The sequence below is a fragment of the Heterodontus francisci genome, chromosome 27 (assembly GCF_036365525.1).
Source record: "Heterodontus francisci isolate sHetFra1 chromosome 27, sHetFra1.hap1, whole genome shotgun sequence".
Classification (NCBI taxonomy): domain Eukaryota; kingdom Metazoa; phylum Chordata; class Chondrichthyes; order Heterodontiformes; family Heterodontidae; genus Heterodontus; species Heterodontus francisci.
The window spans coordinates 7,019,136-7,032,408 of record NC_090397.1 but is presented as its reverse complement, the minus strand read 5'-3'; the positions used below and the strand labels follow the sequence as shown (position 1 = coordinate 7,032,408).

General features: G+C 41.4%; 1 protein-coding gene across 5 annotated transcripts in view; it reads left to right on the top strand.

Annotated features, from left to right (window-relative positions):
- Positions 1-13,273, top strand: part of nedd1 (NEDD1 gamma-tubulin ring complex targeting factor) — a 63,162-nt gene that overhangs the window by 27,709 nt on the left and 22,180 nt on the right. For all 5 annotated transcript variants that reach the window (XM_068058755.1, XM_068058753.1, XM_068058754.1 and 2 more), the window contains exons 7-10: positions 652-853; positions 5,165-5,375; positions 9,079-9,222; positions 9,327-9,374. In XM_068058755.1, the coding sequence (XP_067914856.1) occupies positions 652-853; positions 5,165-5,375; positions 9,079-9,222; positions 9,327-9,374 (605 nt within the window). The remainder of the gene's footprint in view (positions 1-651; positions 854-5,164; positions 5,376-9,078; positions 9,223-9,326; positions 9,375-13,273) is intronic.

Below are 13,273 nucleotides of genomic sequence, written 5' to 3'. Positions count from 1 at the left end.
TAAAAATACAGACTTAGTAAATGGTTTGCATGTGAAATTCTTGCTATTGACCAGGGAAACAATCTTTGAAATCTTAAAGCAATGGCCGAACACTTATTAAAAATGGCAGACATGGATAAAATGACCACTTCAAGTAGTTACTTACAGATTAAATGTTGGTGCAGTTCACAAGATCCATTCTCCTTTTTGTGCAACATTCATGTTTTCAGGTTACTTGCTTTCCTCCCCAATTGTTCTGCTTTGCTAACAGATGAATGCCGCTGGATAGTTCAATAAGTTTTTTTTATTTTGTTTTTAATTTGTTGCAAACCTTTTTACAATAGCTTAGTGGAGAGTGAGATGGTAGCTGAAAGGATTTTCAGAAAATATATTTTGAGCAATTTGTGTATTTTTGTTTTTGGCTCATTTTGAGCTGGTTTTACTTGTAACGATGCTTCATTATTTGAATTCAATTTCATATTGACAAATTAGGTGCAAGCATAACTTAGAAATTCGTGCATGGGCATGCAACATCTGAAATGTGATGACGAAACATTTTTATACAGATATCTTTATAGAACAATTATGTGTGTTTTAGCAGAAAAGTTATTCAACATTTTGTTGTTTAAGCTAAAACTTTTTGGTCATCTTGTTAAATTTCATTTTGCGCAGGCTATTGAGAACTATTTCTGTTGAAGCTCCTTTGACTGCAATAGACTTTATGACTGATGGAGCAACTTTGGCTGTAGGATCCATCAGGGGCAAAATTTACGTGTATGATTTGCGAGTGACAACTACACCAATAAAAGTTGTGAGTGCCCACAAGAAATCTGTACGGTGCTTGAAGTTTCAGAATGGTTCTCCACAATTCAAGGTATGTGGACTGTGTCTCTTACTAAATCTTAAAACATTGGAACCAATCCTAACTTGTGTAATATCTTTTTAGTTTTAAGTCCAAACATGTTGAGATGAAGTGATTCAATATTGTCACGGTACCACGCAAACACCAAAGCACCTAACTATCACCACAGTACATATTTGTTTCATTTAATAAAAGTGTGGAAAATGAAGGGAATTTAATAATTTGTTGATCTCTGCCAAGGCGGACGCTCTAGTGCAGTACTGAGGGTGTGCTGCATTGTTGGAGGTGTGATCTTTCGGATGAAATGCTAAACCAAGGCTCCGACTGCCCCCTCAGGTGGTCCTAAAAGATTCCATAGCATTATTTCAGAGAACAGCAGAGTTATCCCAGTGTCCTGGCCAATATTTATCCCCCAGTCAACATCAATAAAACAGATTGTTTAGTTGTTATTGCATTGCGTTTGTGGGAGCTTGCTATGTGCAAGTTGGCTGTTGTGTTTCCTATATTACAGCGGTGTCTACACTTCAAAAAATACTTCATTGACTGTAAAGTGCTTTGGGACATCCTGTGATCACGAAAGGTGCTATATAAATGCAAGTCTTTTTCTTTTAAGGCTTACACCAGTTCACTTTTATAAGGTGCCCCGGAATGAATCATTAGTGAGACTATATACATCAGTTTAATTTTTATGTCTGAGTTTATCTCAGCAAAGATGTCTAAATATTTCACAACAGCTTGCTTTTATATAGTGCCTTTAATGTAGGTGCTTCAGAGAAGTGTTACCAAACAAAATTTTGACACTGAGCAGCCTAGAGATACTAGGACAGGTTACCAAAAGCTTGGTCAAAGAGGTACATTGAGTGAGTGGCTTAGGGGGAGAAAGGCAGGTAAAGAGGTGGAGGAGTTTAGGAAGGAAATTCCAGAGCTTGGGGCTTAGGCAGCTGAAGGCATGGTCACCAGCGATGGAGCAATTTGAGTGTCAGGGATGCACAAGAGGCCAGAGTTTGAGTGTGGAGATCTCTGGTTGTGGGTCTGGAGGAAGTTCCAGAAATAGGGAAGGAGGGAGGCTATTGACGCATTTGAAAACAAGGATGAGAATTTTAAAATCAAGGCATTACTGAACTGGGAGCCAATGCAGGTCAGCAAGCACAGGGATGATGGGTAAACAGGACTTGGTGCAAGTTAGAACACAGACAGGCAGAGATTTAGATGAGCTGAAGTTTAGAAAAGGATCAAGGTTGGTAGGTTGACCAGCAGGGCATTGGAATAGTTGAGGCTGGAGGTAACAAAAGTTTGAATGAGGGCTTCAGCAACAGATGAGCTAAGATGGGTGGGTAAGTGGGCGATATGACTGAGATGGAATTAAGTGGGCTTTGTGATTGGAGAGGATATGGGGTTGGAAGCTCAGCTCAAGGTCAAATAGGACACCAAGTTGCTGAATGTTCCGGTTTAGCCTTGGGCAATGGCCAGGGAGTGAAGTGGAGTCAGTGGCTATGGAACAGAGGTTATGGTTACAGCTGAAGGCAATGGCTTCAGTCTTCCCAGTGTTTAATTGGAAATTTTCGCTTATGCATTACTGGATGTTGGACAAGTCTTGTGACAAATTAGAAGCAGTGAAGGAATTGAGAGGTAGTGGTGAGGTTGAACTGGGTGCCATCAGTGCATATATGGAACCTGACAGCATGTAGATGAGAAATGTGAGGGGGCCAAGGACAGATTCTCGGGACACCAGAGGGAACTGCAGAAGGAAGAAGAGAATCGTTTGTAGGAGAGTCTCTGGCTGCGACTGGATAGACAGGAATAGCAGTCCCACCCAGCTGGACAATGGAAGAGAGGCTTTGGGAGAACACTAGCCGCAGATAGCAGTTCGATTGAGATGGATTAGGACAGATAGTTCACAGTCACAGAGGATGTCATTTGTGACTTTGAGGTCCTGCTGCAGCAGGAGTGGAAACCTGATTGGAGAGATTCAAGCATGGCCCAAAGTATACCACCAAAACCTTGCCTGGCACCTCATTTCTTCCTTCAGACATTATTCCATTCAAGTTTACAGAGGCTCACCATTTTTAGTTATAACGTTTTGTCTGTTTTGGTGGAGACGTATTTTGAAGATTGTGGATGATACAAAAGGTGGGAACCTGTAAATAGTAAAGAGGATAGTACTTTAGCAGCTTCAGGAAGGCATACTGACTGGTGAAGTGGGCAGAAATATGGCAGATGCAATTTAGTGCAAATAAGTATGAAATGATGCACTTTGGGAAAAACAACCTGGAGAATGCAATGCAATCTAAATAGCAGTATATTGAGGGCATGCAAAGGCAGAGCAACCTGTGGGTGTACATTCACCAATCATTGAAGGTGGCAGGGCAAGTCAAAAAGGTAGTTAAAGTGTATGAGATACTTGGCTTTGTAAATAGGGGCACTGAATACAAAAACAAAGAAGTCATGCTAAATATTTACACATCACTGGTTAGGCAAACCAGCTGGAGCATTGTGTACGATTTTAAGCATCACACGTAGGAAGGATGTCAAGGCCGTGACGAAGGTTTACCACGATGATAGGGGTGAGAGACTTCAGTTACGTAGAGATTGGAGAAGCTGGAATTGTACTCCTTGGAGCAGAGAAAGTTAAGGGGAAACCTAATGGAGGTATTCAAAATTGAACGGTTTTAATAGAGCAATGAAGGTGAAACTACTTTTTTTGGTAAGCAGAGGCCATTGATTTAAAAATGGCAAAAGAACTACAGGGGAAATGAGAAATTTTTTCACAGAAGGTTTTTGAGATCTGGAGCACACTACCTGGAAGTGGTGAAATCCGATTCCATAGGAACTTTCAAAAGCCAATTGGACTTGAAGAGAACTAATTTGCAAGGTTATGGGGGAAAAAGCTGGGGTATGGGACTAAATTGGATAGCTCTTTCAAAGAGACACAGTCGGCTGCGAGGGCTTCTTCTGTGCTATAAGATTCTGATTCTATATTACAGAACAAATTTCAGCAAATTTACTTTTCAAATGACTCCTGACGACAGATTTCATCCAAACTGACTTTTTCTTTCAAATGCTAATTGACCTTATGTTTTCTATCATTTGTTTCTATTTCTTATTTCCATCTTTCCCAGTTTCTCTCTCTCAGTTTTCTTTGTGTTTTTCAAAGCAAGAACAGTCAGAGAACGTTACGGCCCTAACTTCTTTTGCCACCATCCAGTCTGATAGGGACCTGATTCTTAGTGTGCAAGGTGTGGAGGAACCTGATTGCTCTTGTTCTGGCAGTTTATATGAATGAATGCTTTTTATGCTGCTCTAATCTAGTCTTAACACCGGGCATCAGGTTTTCCACTTCCAGTTTTCTGTAGTTTTTAGTATCATTTGTTTTTGGATGGAAATTGAATGGAAAAAATGTCATCTTGTTGGCACAGTCTTTCTTATTTTTAAAATGTAGTTCTGATGGAAAGGGAAGATATTGTTGACCCTTAAAGAGATCATAATCTGGGAATTGCTGAGGTGAAGTGATACCGCAGATGTCCCTTGTCCAAGGCTTGACCACGTCACTAACAGTGGGGATAATGTCATTTGCATAGCTGCAGGGTTGCTATGATACAAGGATGTACTTGCAGTAGCTCCCTGGGCCTGAACTGACCCACTGTTGTAAGGCAGAGTGTAGTCCTCTGGAACCCCTAATGGGCCATAGAAAATAACTCTGGTTTCCACTGGAGCCACTCCAACTCAAGTAATAATCGATCCACTCAGACATCGATTATCTTACTCTCATGAGGATGTGGGGCTTTTGGAGGGCCTGTAAGGTATCAACAAACATGAGCCATTCAAGAGTGGAAACTAGGAAACCCTGCCCTACATACCCCTTTGGCAGATGGGTTGGATGAAAGATCTGCTTAAAGGTCCCCACGCCCCCCAACACAATTACCCAAATAGGGCGGAATCCTGTCAGATCCAGGCTCCAACCATATTTCAGGCCCTCTCCAAGGGAGTAAAGCGTCTCGAAGAATTTCAAGATCCATGTCAGATTTCTTTTTTCCTCTGTTGGATTTCTCAGCCAGTCCATTTGTACTTGGACGGCAAACCACTTTGAAAGAATCAAGAGAATTACACTGAAGTTATCTGTTTTAAGTTTAATGTAACTTTAGATTAGTAGATAACCCATCATTGTAGAAATAACAGGTGCTGTGCCAACTGTAGTGAGTCTTATTGTTTCAGCAACCTTCAAGATGTGTTGTACAAGTCACGTATAACTAACATTTTCAGCCTTTCAGTTGTCAGTACCAGGTTCGTTGCATTTTTTTTACATAGACCTTTTCTCTCTTCTAGTCAAATGCAGGTAAAAGCTTTGCAAGCAGGGCTTCATCCTCATTGTCCACTACAGCTACTAAGAGGACTTCATCTAAGGTGAACAGTGCTTCAGGTAGTGGCAGTGCAAAAGAAATCTCAGAGCTTACTGCATTGGTGACATCTGCACCTGCTGTCAAAGTACATCCTATTATGGAAGAAAAAGGAGCTGAAGCTAATCTAGATGTAAAAGGTAGAACTATTTCTGTTTAAATTAAATGGACAATGGCATACAGTGAGGACAAAAAGAATTATGATTGCAACTCAAGGAGTATGTTAGCCTTATTACTATGGTACTAGGCTGGTAATCTATTTGGGTAAATTCAATTAATCTAATAATTTGTCGGCTGGTACTAGAAAATGACTGTGAAAGTTGCCATCCCTTATCCTTTTGTGGCCAAATTTTGACTGCATGACTGACTTTTAATGCCTTGATGCCACTAGGGCACCAAGGGATGGGCAATAAATGTTGCCTTGCCTGCATTACCCAAATCCTAAAATCTTATTTTTTTTCAAAAACCTTGGAGTTTTTTTAGTGTGCAGTTTGACTGAGTAGGTCTTGACGTTTTGTTTTGTCTGTCTACCCTTGAAAGCAGCATGGGTGTGGTAGCTGAGTGGTTCTAATACTGGATGAGCAGTCCAAATGGTAAGAGTTCAAATCCCACCATGGCAAGTTGTAAAACTGAATTCAATATATCTAGCAATTAGTAGGCTAGTACACAAAAAAAGTCTATGAAAGCTGGTCCATTAATGTCCTTCAGGAACATGAGAGTAGATTCAGAAGGGAAAAAAGTTGGAAATGGAAGGCTGGAAAAGTAGTAAATGTGTTTGGAAGGCAGAGGAAGCAAAGGCTAGAAAATAGACCAGAAGAGAGTTTGGCAATGCTAAATTTTTCAATGCAAGAAGTCGAGAATAAGGCAGATGAGCTGAGCATGTATTGACACATGGGAGTATGACATTATAGCTATTACTGAGACATGGATGAAAGAAAGGCAGGAATGGCAGCTCAACATTCCTGGTTACAGGATTTTCAGACGAGATAGGGGAATAGAAAAGGAGGGGGGGGGTTGCAATGTTGATTAAAGAAACAATTATAGCTTTGAGGAAGGATGTTATGGTAGAAGGATCATCAAATAAGGCCATATGGATTGAACTGAAGAACAAAAATGGAGTAATCACACTACTGAGGAGTGTACTATAGACCCACAAACAGTCAGAGGGAGAAATATGTAGGCAAATCTCTGAGAAGTGCAAAAACAATATGGCAGTAATATTGGGGGATTTCAACTACCCTAATAACTGGGATGTAGAATTAGTGTGAAAGACACAAAGGGAGCAGAATTCTTAGATGCATTCAGGAGAACATTTTTTTAGCCAGTATGTAGCAAGCCCAACAGGAGAGGGGGCGGTTCTGGACTTAGTTTTAGGGAATGAAGCTGAGCAGATGGAAGGGCTAGCAGTTGGGGAAGTGATCATAATTGAGTTAGATTTAGGGTAGTAATGGAAAAGGACAAAGATAGACCAGGAATAAAAGTTCTCAATAGGGGAAAATCTAATTTTACTAAGCTGAGATGTGGTTTTAGCTTAAGTGGACTGGCAACAGCTATTTGAAAGTAAATTAGTGCCAGATCAGTGGAGGCATTCAATGATAGTGAGGGTTCAAAGCAAGCATGTTCCTTTAAAGAAACTGAGTGGGACTAACAAATCCAGAGCCCGCTAGATATCAAGGAGCTTAAAGGCGAGGATAAAGAAAAAAAAAAGGACGCTTATGACATACAGAGGGCTAAGTACTGCAGAAAATCTAGAGTATTGAAAGTGTAGGGGTGAAATTAAAATGAAAATTAGGAAAACAAAGACAGGGCATGCAAAAATATTGGCAAGTAAAATCAAGAAAAAGACAAAGATTTGTTATAAATACGTAAAGAGCAAGAGGACAACTAAAGAAAGAGTAGGGACCATAAGGGTAACCTGTGTGTGGAGGCAGAGGACGTAGTTATGGTTCTTAATGAATACTTTGCATCTGTTTTCACAAAAGCGAGGGACAATACAGGCATTGCAATCAGGGAAGAGGAGTATGAAATTAACAGTGAGAGAGGAAGTATTAAGGGGTTTAACATCTTTGAAAGTGGATAAATCTCTGGGTCCAGACAAGAATGTATCCTAGGCTGTTAAGGGAAGCAAGAGAAGAAATAGCAGAGGCTCTGACTATCATTTCCTAATCCTCTCTGGCGGCTGGTGTGATGCCAGACGACTGGAGGACCATTATTTAAAAAGGGAAAAAGGGTTAGACTGAGTAATTATAAGCCAGTCAGCCTAACCTCGGTGGTGGAAAAATTATTGGAAAAAATTCTACGTGTCAGGATAATTCTTCATTAAGGCACTGATTTATCAAAGGCAGTCAGCATGGATTTGTTAAGGGAAGGTCGTGTCTGATTAACGATTACATTTTATGAGGAAGTTTACGAGGATGTTGCCTGGACTGGAGAATTTTAGTTATGGGGAAAGATTGGATAGACTAGGGTTGTTTTCATTGGAACAGAGGAGGCTGAGGGGAGACCTAATTGAAGTGTCTAAAATCATGAGGGGTAAAGATAGAGTGGATAGGAAGGTCCTATTCCCCTTGGTTGAGGCGTCCATAACCAGAGGTCTCAGATTTAGGGTAAGAATTAGGAGCTTTAGAGGGGATTTGGGGGAAATGTTTTCACCCAGAGGGTGGTGGGGATGTGGAACTTACTGCCTGAAAGGGTGGTAGAGGAAGACACCCTTATAACATTTAAAAGTACTTGGCTATGCACTTGAAATGCCGTACCCTACAAGGCTATGGACCAACAGCTGGAGAGTGGGATTAGGCTGGACAGCTACTTGTCAACTGGCATGGACACACTGGGCCAAATGGCCACCTTCCATGCTGTAAATATCTGATTCTATATGAAAGGGAACCCGCCACCCCTACCTACTCTGTTATATATGTGACTCCCACACAGTGATTGACCCTTAATGCCATCAGGGCGACCTGTGATGGGAATATTGATTTTCCAGTGTTCCCAACATCTCCAGTAAAGGCCTGCTACCGGACCCGGACCCGACGACATGTGTCTGGTTCGGGTCGGGTTGCTCTTCCGGGTCCGACTTTCGGGCTCAAGTCGTGTAGGGTCCGGATCGGGGACACACATCAAGTATTGCTCTGCTGGGAAGTTGAGTTTAGTAAGTGTCAAAAGTTGAAAAGCCTACCTGAGCTGGGAGTCCGGGACGTCAAGGAGGGAAACTCTGAGTCTGCGCAGTGAGCGTCTCTATGACGTCATCGCGCTCATGCTGCAGCTTCCTGCAGATTCGGAATTGGAAGGTAGGTGAAGTAAACATTCCGGGGGTTGAGCTCGGGGAAAAAATGGAGCGACTCTGGTCTGGTTGTTCTGTCGGGTTCGGGTCGGGATTTTTTTCCTGACCTGAGCGGACTTTTAATCTCGAGATCAAATGAAAGAGCAGTGGGAATTTTGTGGTCCTCAGCCATAAAGATTTAAAATCTTAACATTGGAAGTCCTGTGCATTGGTAAATTTAGCTTCTGCAAAGGGGATAAACAATAAATTTAGTCGGCTAATTTTCCAGGGAATGGCAGTGAACGGCATAAACAGGTTCAGAAGCAAAGTGGATGCATATTGTCAGAGAAAAGAACTGATGAGAATTGTGAAAAGGGAAGGAGGAATGAATCAAATTACTGTTGGGCTAAAGGCCCTCATCTTCCCTTTTTAAAACATGTGCTTAAGGAATTTTTAGTTTGTTGGGGATTGTGGTAGTAGTATTCTTTGAATAAATGTACCCATTGTATTTTTAAACTGGGACAAAATTGAATTTTTGATTGCCAATGAAAACCTGCTTTGCCTTTTGTGTTTGTTTCTAGGTTTATCACATAGCACTAGTTTGGACGTCATTCCATCCAAAGAGACAGAAAATGCAAAAAGAGCAGATAATAGTGGCAATTTTAAAAACCTTGATTGTGTGGGTAGAAACAGTTTTGGAGACGTATTCTCACCAGTCAGAGATGGTAAGTTGATTTAGATTAACATTCATTGGTATTTATTAAGTTGTGCAAACAGTTCATGAACCACATAACAATTAGTCATGATGAATTGTGATTTGCTTTTATAGATGTTGCAGTATTAAAGACAAGTGAAGACTGCGTGGCAAGAGGAAATGGTAGGATAGGCTTCCTCGCATGGCAATTAATCTAATTAACTTGCATCTAGAAATTCACATATGGGCAACACAGTGTCCTTTTTGGGGCCTGGATTTGAATGTAGCTGGGACTGATGGGATGAAAGTTGCCACTGGCTACAGCAGTCCTTTATGAATCTAAATCCTAGTGGTTACAATCCCATAGTTACAAAGGCTCTCATAATTTGGCATCATGGGTGCAAAAATAGTGATTTCATTGAGAGCAGCAGAAATTATGTCTTAGTTTGGCACGGGTTGACAAAACAAGTCCTACCTCCAGGTAAGTAGGTGAAAAATCAATACTGGCATTTTGGTTATGCTGATCTCAAGTTGGGATTAAGGTGTATCTTTGGGATAGTTTAGAGGAAAGTCTTTGGACTGACTTTGGAGTACTTGTTCCAGATGCAGGGTGCTAATGTTTAGCCACATTTGTGATATTGCTTGAGGGATGACCACTGGCCAGATCCTGGGGATAACTCTCCTCATTGAAACAGTGCCATGATCCGCTTGAGAGGGCAGATGGATCCTCAGTTTAATGTTGCTTCTAAAATAAGGCACCTTCAACAGCGCAGCACTCCCTCATGACTGCATTGGAATGTCAGTCTTGATTTTTGTGTCCAAGTCCTGGAGTGAACCCACAACCTTCTGACACAGGCAAGAGTGCTACCCACTGAGCCACGGCTGACACTGTTCCCTGCTCGTTGATTGCAGTCCTGTTAAGTATTTCCATTGATTTTCCAAGGCACAGATCAAATATCCTAAAATGCTGCTCAAGGGAATACATAGTCATGGCTCAAGAAGAAATTCTACATTCAGATTTCACTCCAGATGAGGATGGTCTCTTACCAGGCTCTTTCAAATTTTTAGAGCTATGCTAGATATTCAAGCCAGTTCAGCATGTATGCTGCGGCAGAATAACTGCCTATATGCTGCTATTCCTTGCTTGAGGATCTGTCTTATGAAAGTTTCACTTAAGTATTTTGCATAAGCGCCCAGTTGCTGGAACTATTGAGATGCATTGAAGTAAAATCATAGATGTCATAAAACGTAGGTGGAGGGCATTTCAACATTTGTGAATTTTAAAATGGTCTGCCGACGACAGAGATGACCATCTTCACTCAAAAGGTCATGAGAAACTGGAATACACTATTTCAGACCATAAAGGCAATGACCATCCCAAAGAATAGAGAATTTAACCATCTCCCCTTGACATTCAATGGCATTACCATCGCTGAATCCCCCACTATCAACATTCTGGGTGTTACCATTGATCAGAAACTGAACTGGACCAGCCACATAAAAGCTGTGGCTAAAAGAGCAGGTCTAAGGGTGGGAATTCTGCAGTGGGTAATTCGCCTCCTGTCTCCCCAATGCCTGTTCACCATCTACAGGGCACAAGTCAGGAGTGTGATGGAATACTCTCCACTTGCCTGGATGGATGCAGTTCCCACTACAGTCAAGAAGCTGGACACCATCCAGAACAAAGCAGCCTGCTTGATTGGCACCCCATCCACCACCTTCAACATTCATTCACTCCCTCCACTGCCAACGCACAGTGGCAGCAGTGTGTACCATCTGCAAGATGCACTGCAGCAACTCACCAAGGCCCCTTCGACAGCACTTTCCAAACCCATGACCTCTAATACCTCGAAATACAAGGGCAGCAGCTGCATGGGCACGCCACCACCTGCAGGTTCCCCTCCAAGCCACACACCATCCTGACTTGGAACTATGTCACCATTCACTGTCGCTGGCTCAAAATCCTGGAGCTCCCTTCCTAACAACACTGTTGGTGAACCTACACCCCAAGAACTACAGCAGTTCAAGATGGCAGCTCACCACCTTCTCAAGGGCAATTACGGAGGGCAATAAATGCTGGCCTAGCCAGCAGCGCCCTCATCCTACAAACTAATAAAAAAAAATTAAGAGCATGTGAAGAAAGGGTAAAGAATTGAGATTAGAGATATAGGGCATTCATGGCTAACTAAGAGTAGGCCCAAAGGGCTGAAAGACTCTATACATTGTATAGATCATTCAAGTAATTCATGCTGGCCATAACATAGACATAAAAGGCATATACTTGCACTCCGTAATCAGGGACTCTCACAGGAAGTATCATTGGTACTGCATGTCCATGCTTCAGTGCTGAGGGACTGTTATCAACATTAGAAATCTAGGAAAACGTGGAATGAGGCATGGCTACATAGTCCATCTAACCCATTTTCACCACATAGCAGGCTTCCACCTAACCCAATCCAGAATGTCTGCAAAAAGGAATTTATACCACATAAAGCTTCAATAAAGCCAAAATCATGAGCTTTCTCTGCTTGTGTACTGAATACCATACTGCAGTATTTCATAGCTATATTACTTCCTATAACTAAATCGACTTTAACCTTCATTCCTAATATAGAATCACAATGGTTATGGTGCAGAAGGAGGCCATTTGGCTTGTGTGCATGCTGGCTTCTGCAAGAAGAGTTCATCTAGTCCCACTCCCCTGCCCTTTCCCTGTACCTTTTCAGGTACTTATCCAATTCCCTTTTGAAAGCACCGATTGAATCTGCCTCCACCACACTCTAGGCAGGGCATTCCTAATCACTGCATAAAAGTTTTTTCTCATGTCACCATTGGTTCTTTTTCAGTCACCTTAAATCTGTGTCCTCTGGTTCTCAACCCTTCTGCCAGTGGGACCAGTTTCTCCCTATCTTCTCTGTCTAGACTCCTCATGATCTTGAACACATCTATTAAATCTCCTCTCTCCCTTCTGTAAGGAGAAGAGCCCCAGCTTCTCCAATCTTATCATGTAATTGAAGTCCCTCATCCCTGGAATCATTCTTGGAAATCTTTTCTGCACCCTTTTTAAAGTTTTCACATCCTTCCTAAAGTGCATTGTCCAGAATTGAAAACAGTACTCCAGTTGAGGCTGAAACAGAGTTTTATAATCAATTTCTTTTAAATGAACTTCCTGCTAAATGATCATATAGCTTTTTTAAGGGAGCTAAGTGAGCACTGGCTAACTGGGAATCCATTCCACGCACATCAATCCCTAAGCAAAGGAAGTAATTCCAATAAACTTGTAAACCTTTCTCCTCGTCAGGTTTGACTATCATGAATTAATGTCCTGCAGTCTCAGAACTGCAGTTGAAGTCAAAAATCCTTGTTAAATCTATGTCATCCATCCCTCTCATCTTAAAGATTTCAGTCGTGCAACCTCTCGAATTTAGTATCTTCAGATGGCCTTTAGAATCAAGTCCTGGAGTCATTTTGATAGGTAATCATTCCCACTGATAACCTGGGATTTTGTGCTCTGCCAATTTTACAACAACGTATCACAGAATTGACTAAGTGCAACTGAACATTTGTAAGTTTCTCTGATCAATGGACAGCAGCTAAGTGAGGGGTTGGGGGCAACTGTTCGTACAACTGTTAACTTACATGAATTAAAATTAAAACAAATAGGATTGTATTGCCTTTTCCTAACTCTAAATTTCTGCTTTTTTTCATGTAAATTTTCATATAATTTTAAGCAGCCCTTCATCTATGATTAACTGTTCATTGTCACTAGATTTCCATACAAAGCAAAATTTGGGCGAGGGAGGAGTATGAAATGCAACCATTGTAGCAAGGCCAGTGGACATGGGATTGCTGCAGTGTTCCAGTGAGCATCAACGCAAGCTCGAGGAACAGCATCTCATCTACCGATTAGGCACACTACAGCCTGCCGGACTGAACATTGAGTTCAATAATTTCAGAGCATGACAGTCCCCCATTTTACTTTCATTTTTAGTTATTTTTTTCTTCTTTTTACATTCTTTTTTTACATTTTTTACAATTTTTTTTTTTGCATTTAGTTCATTTCATCTTAGTTTGTTCAGTTT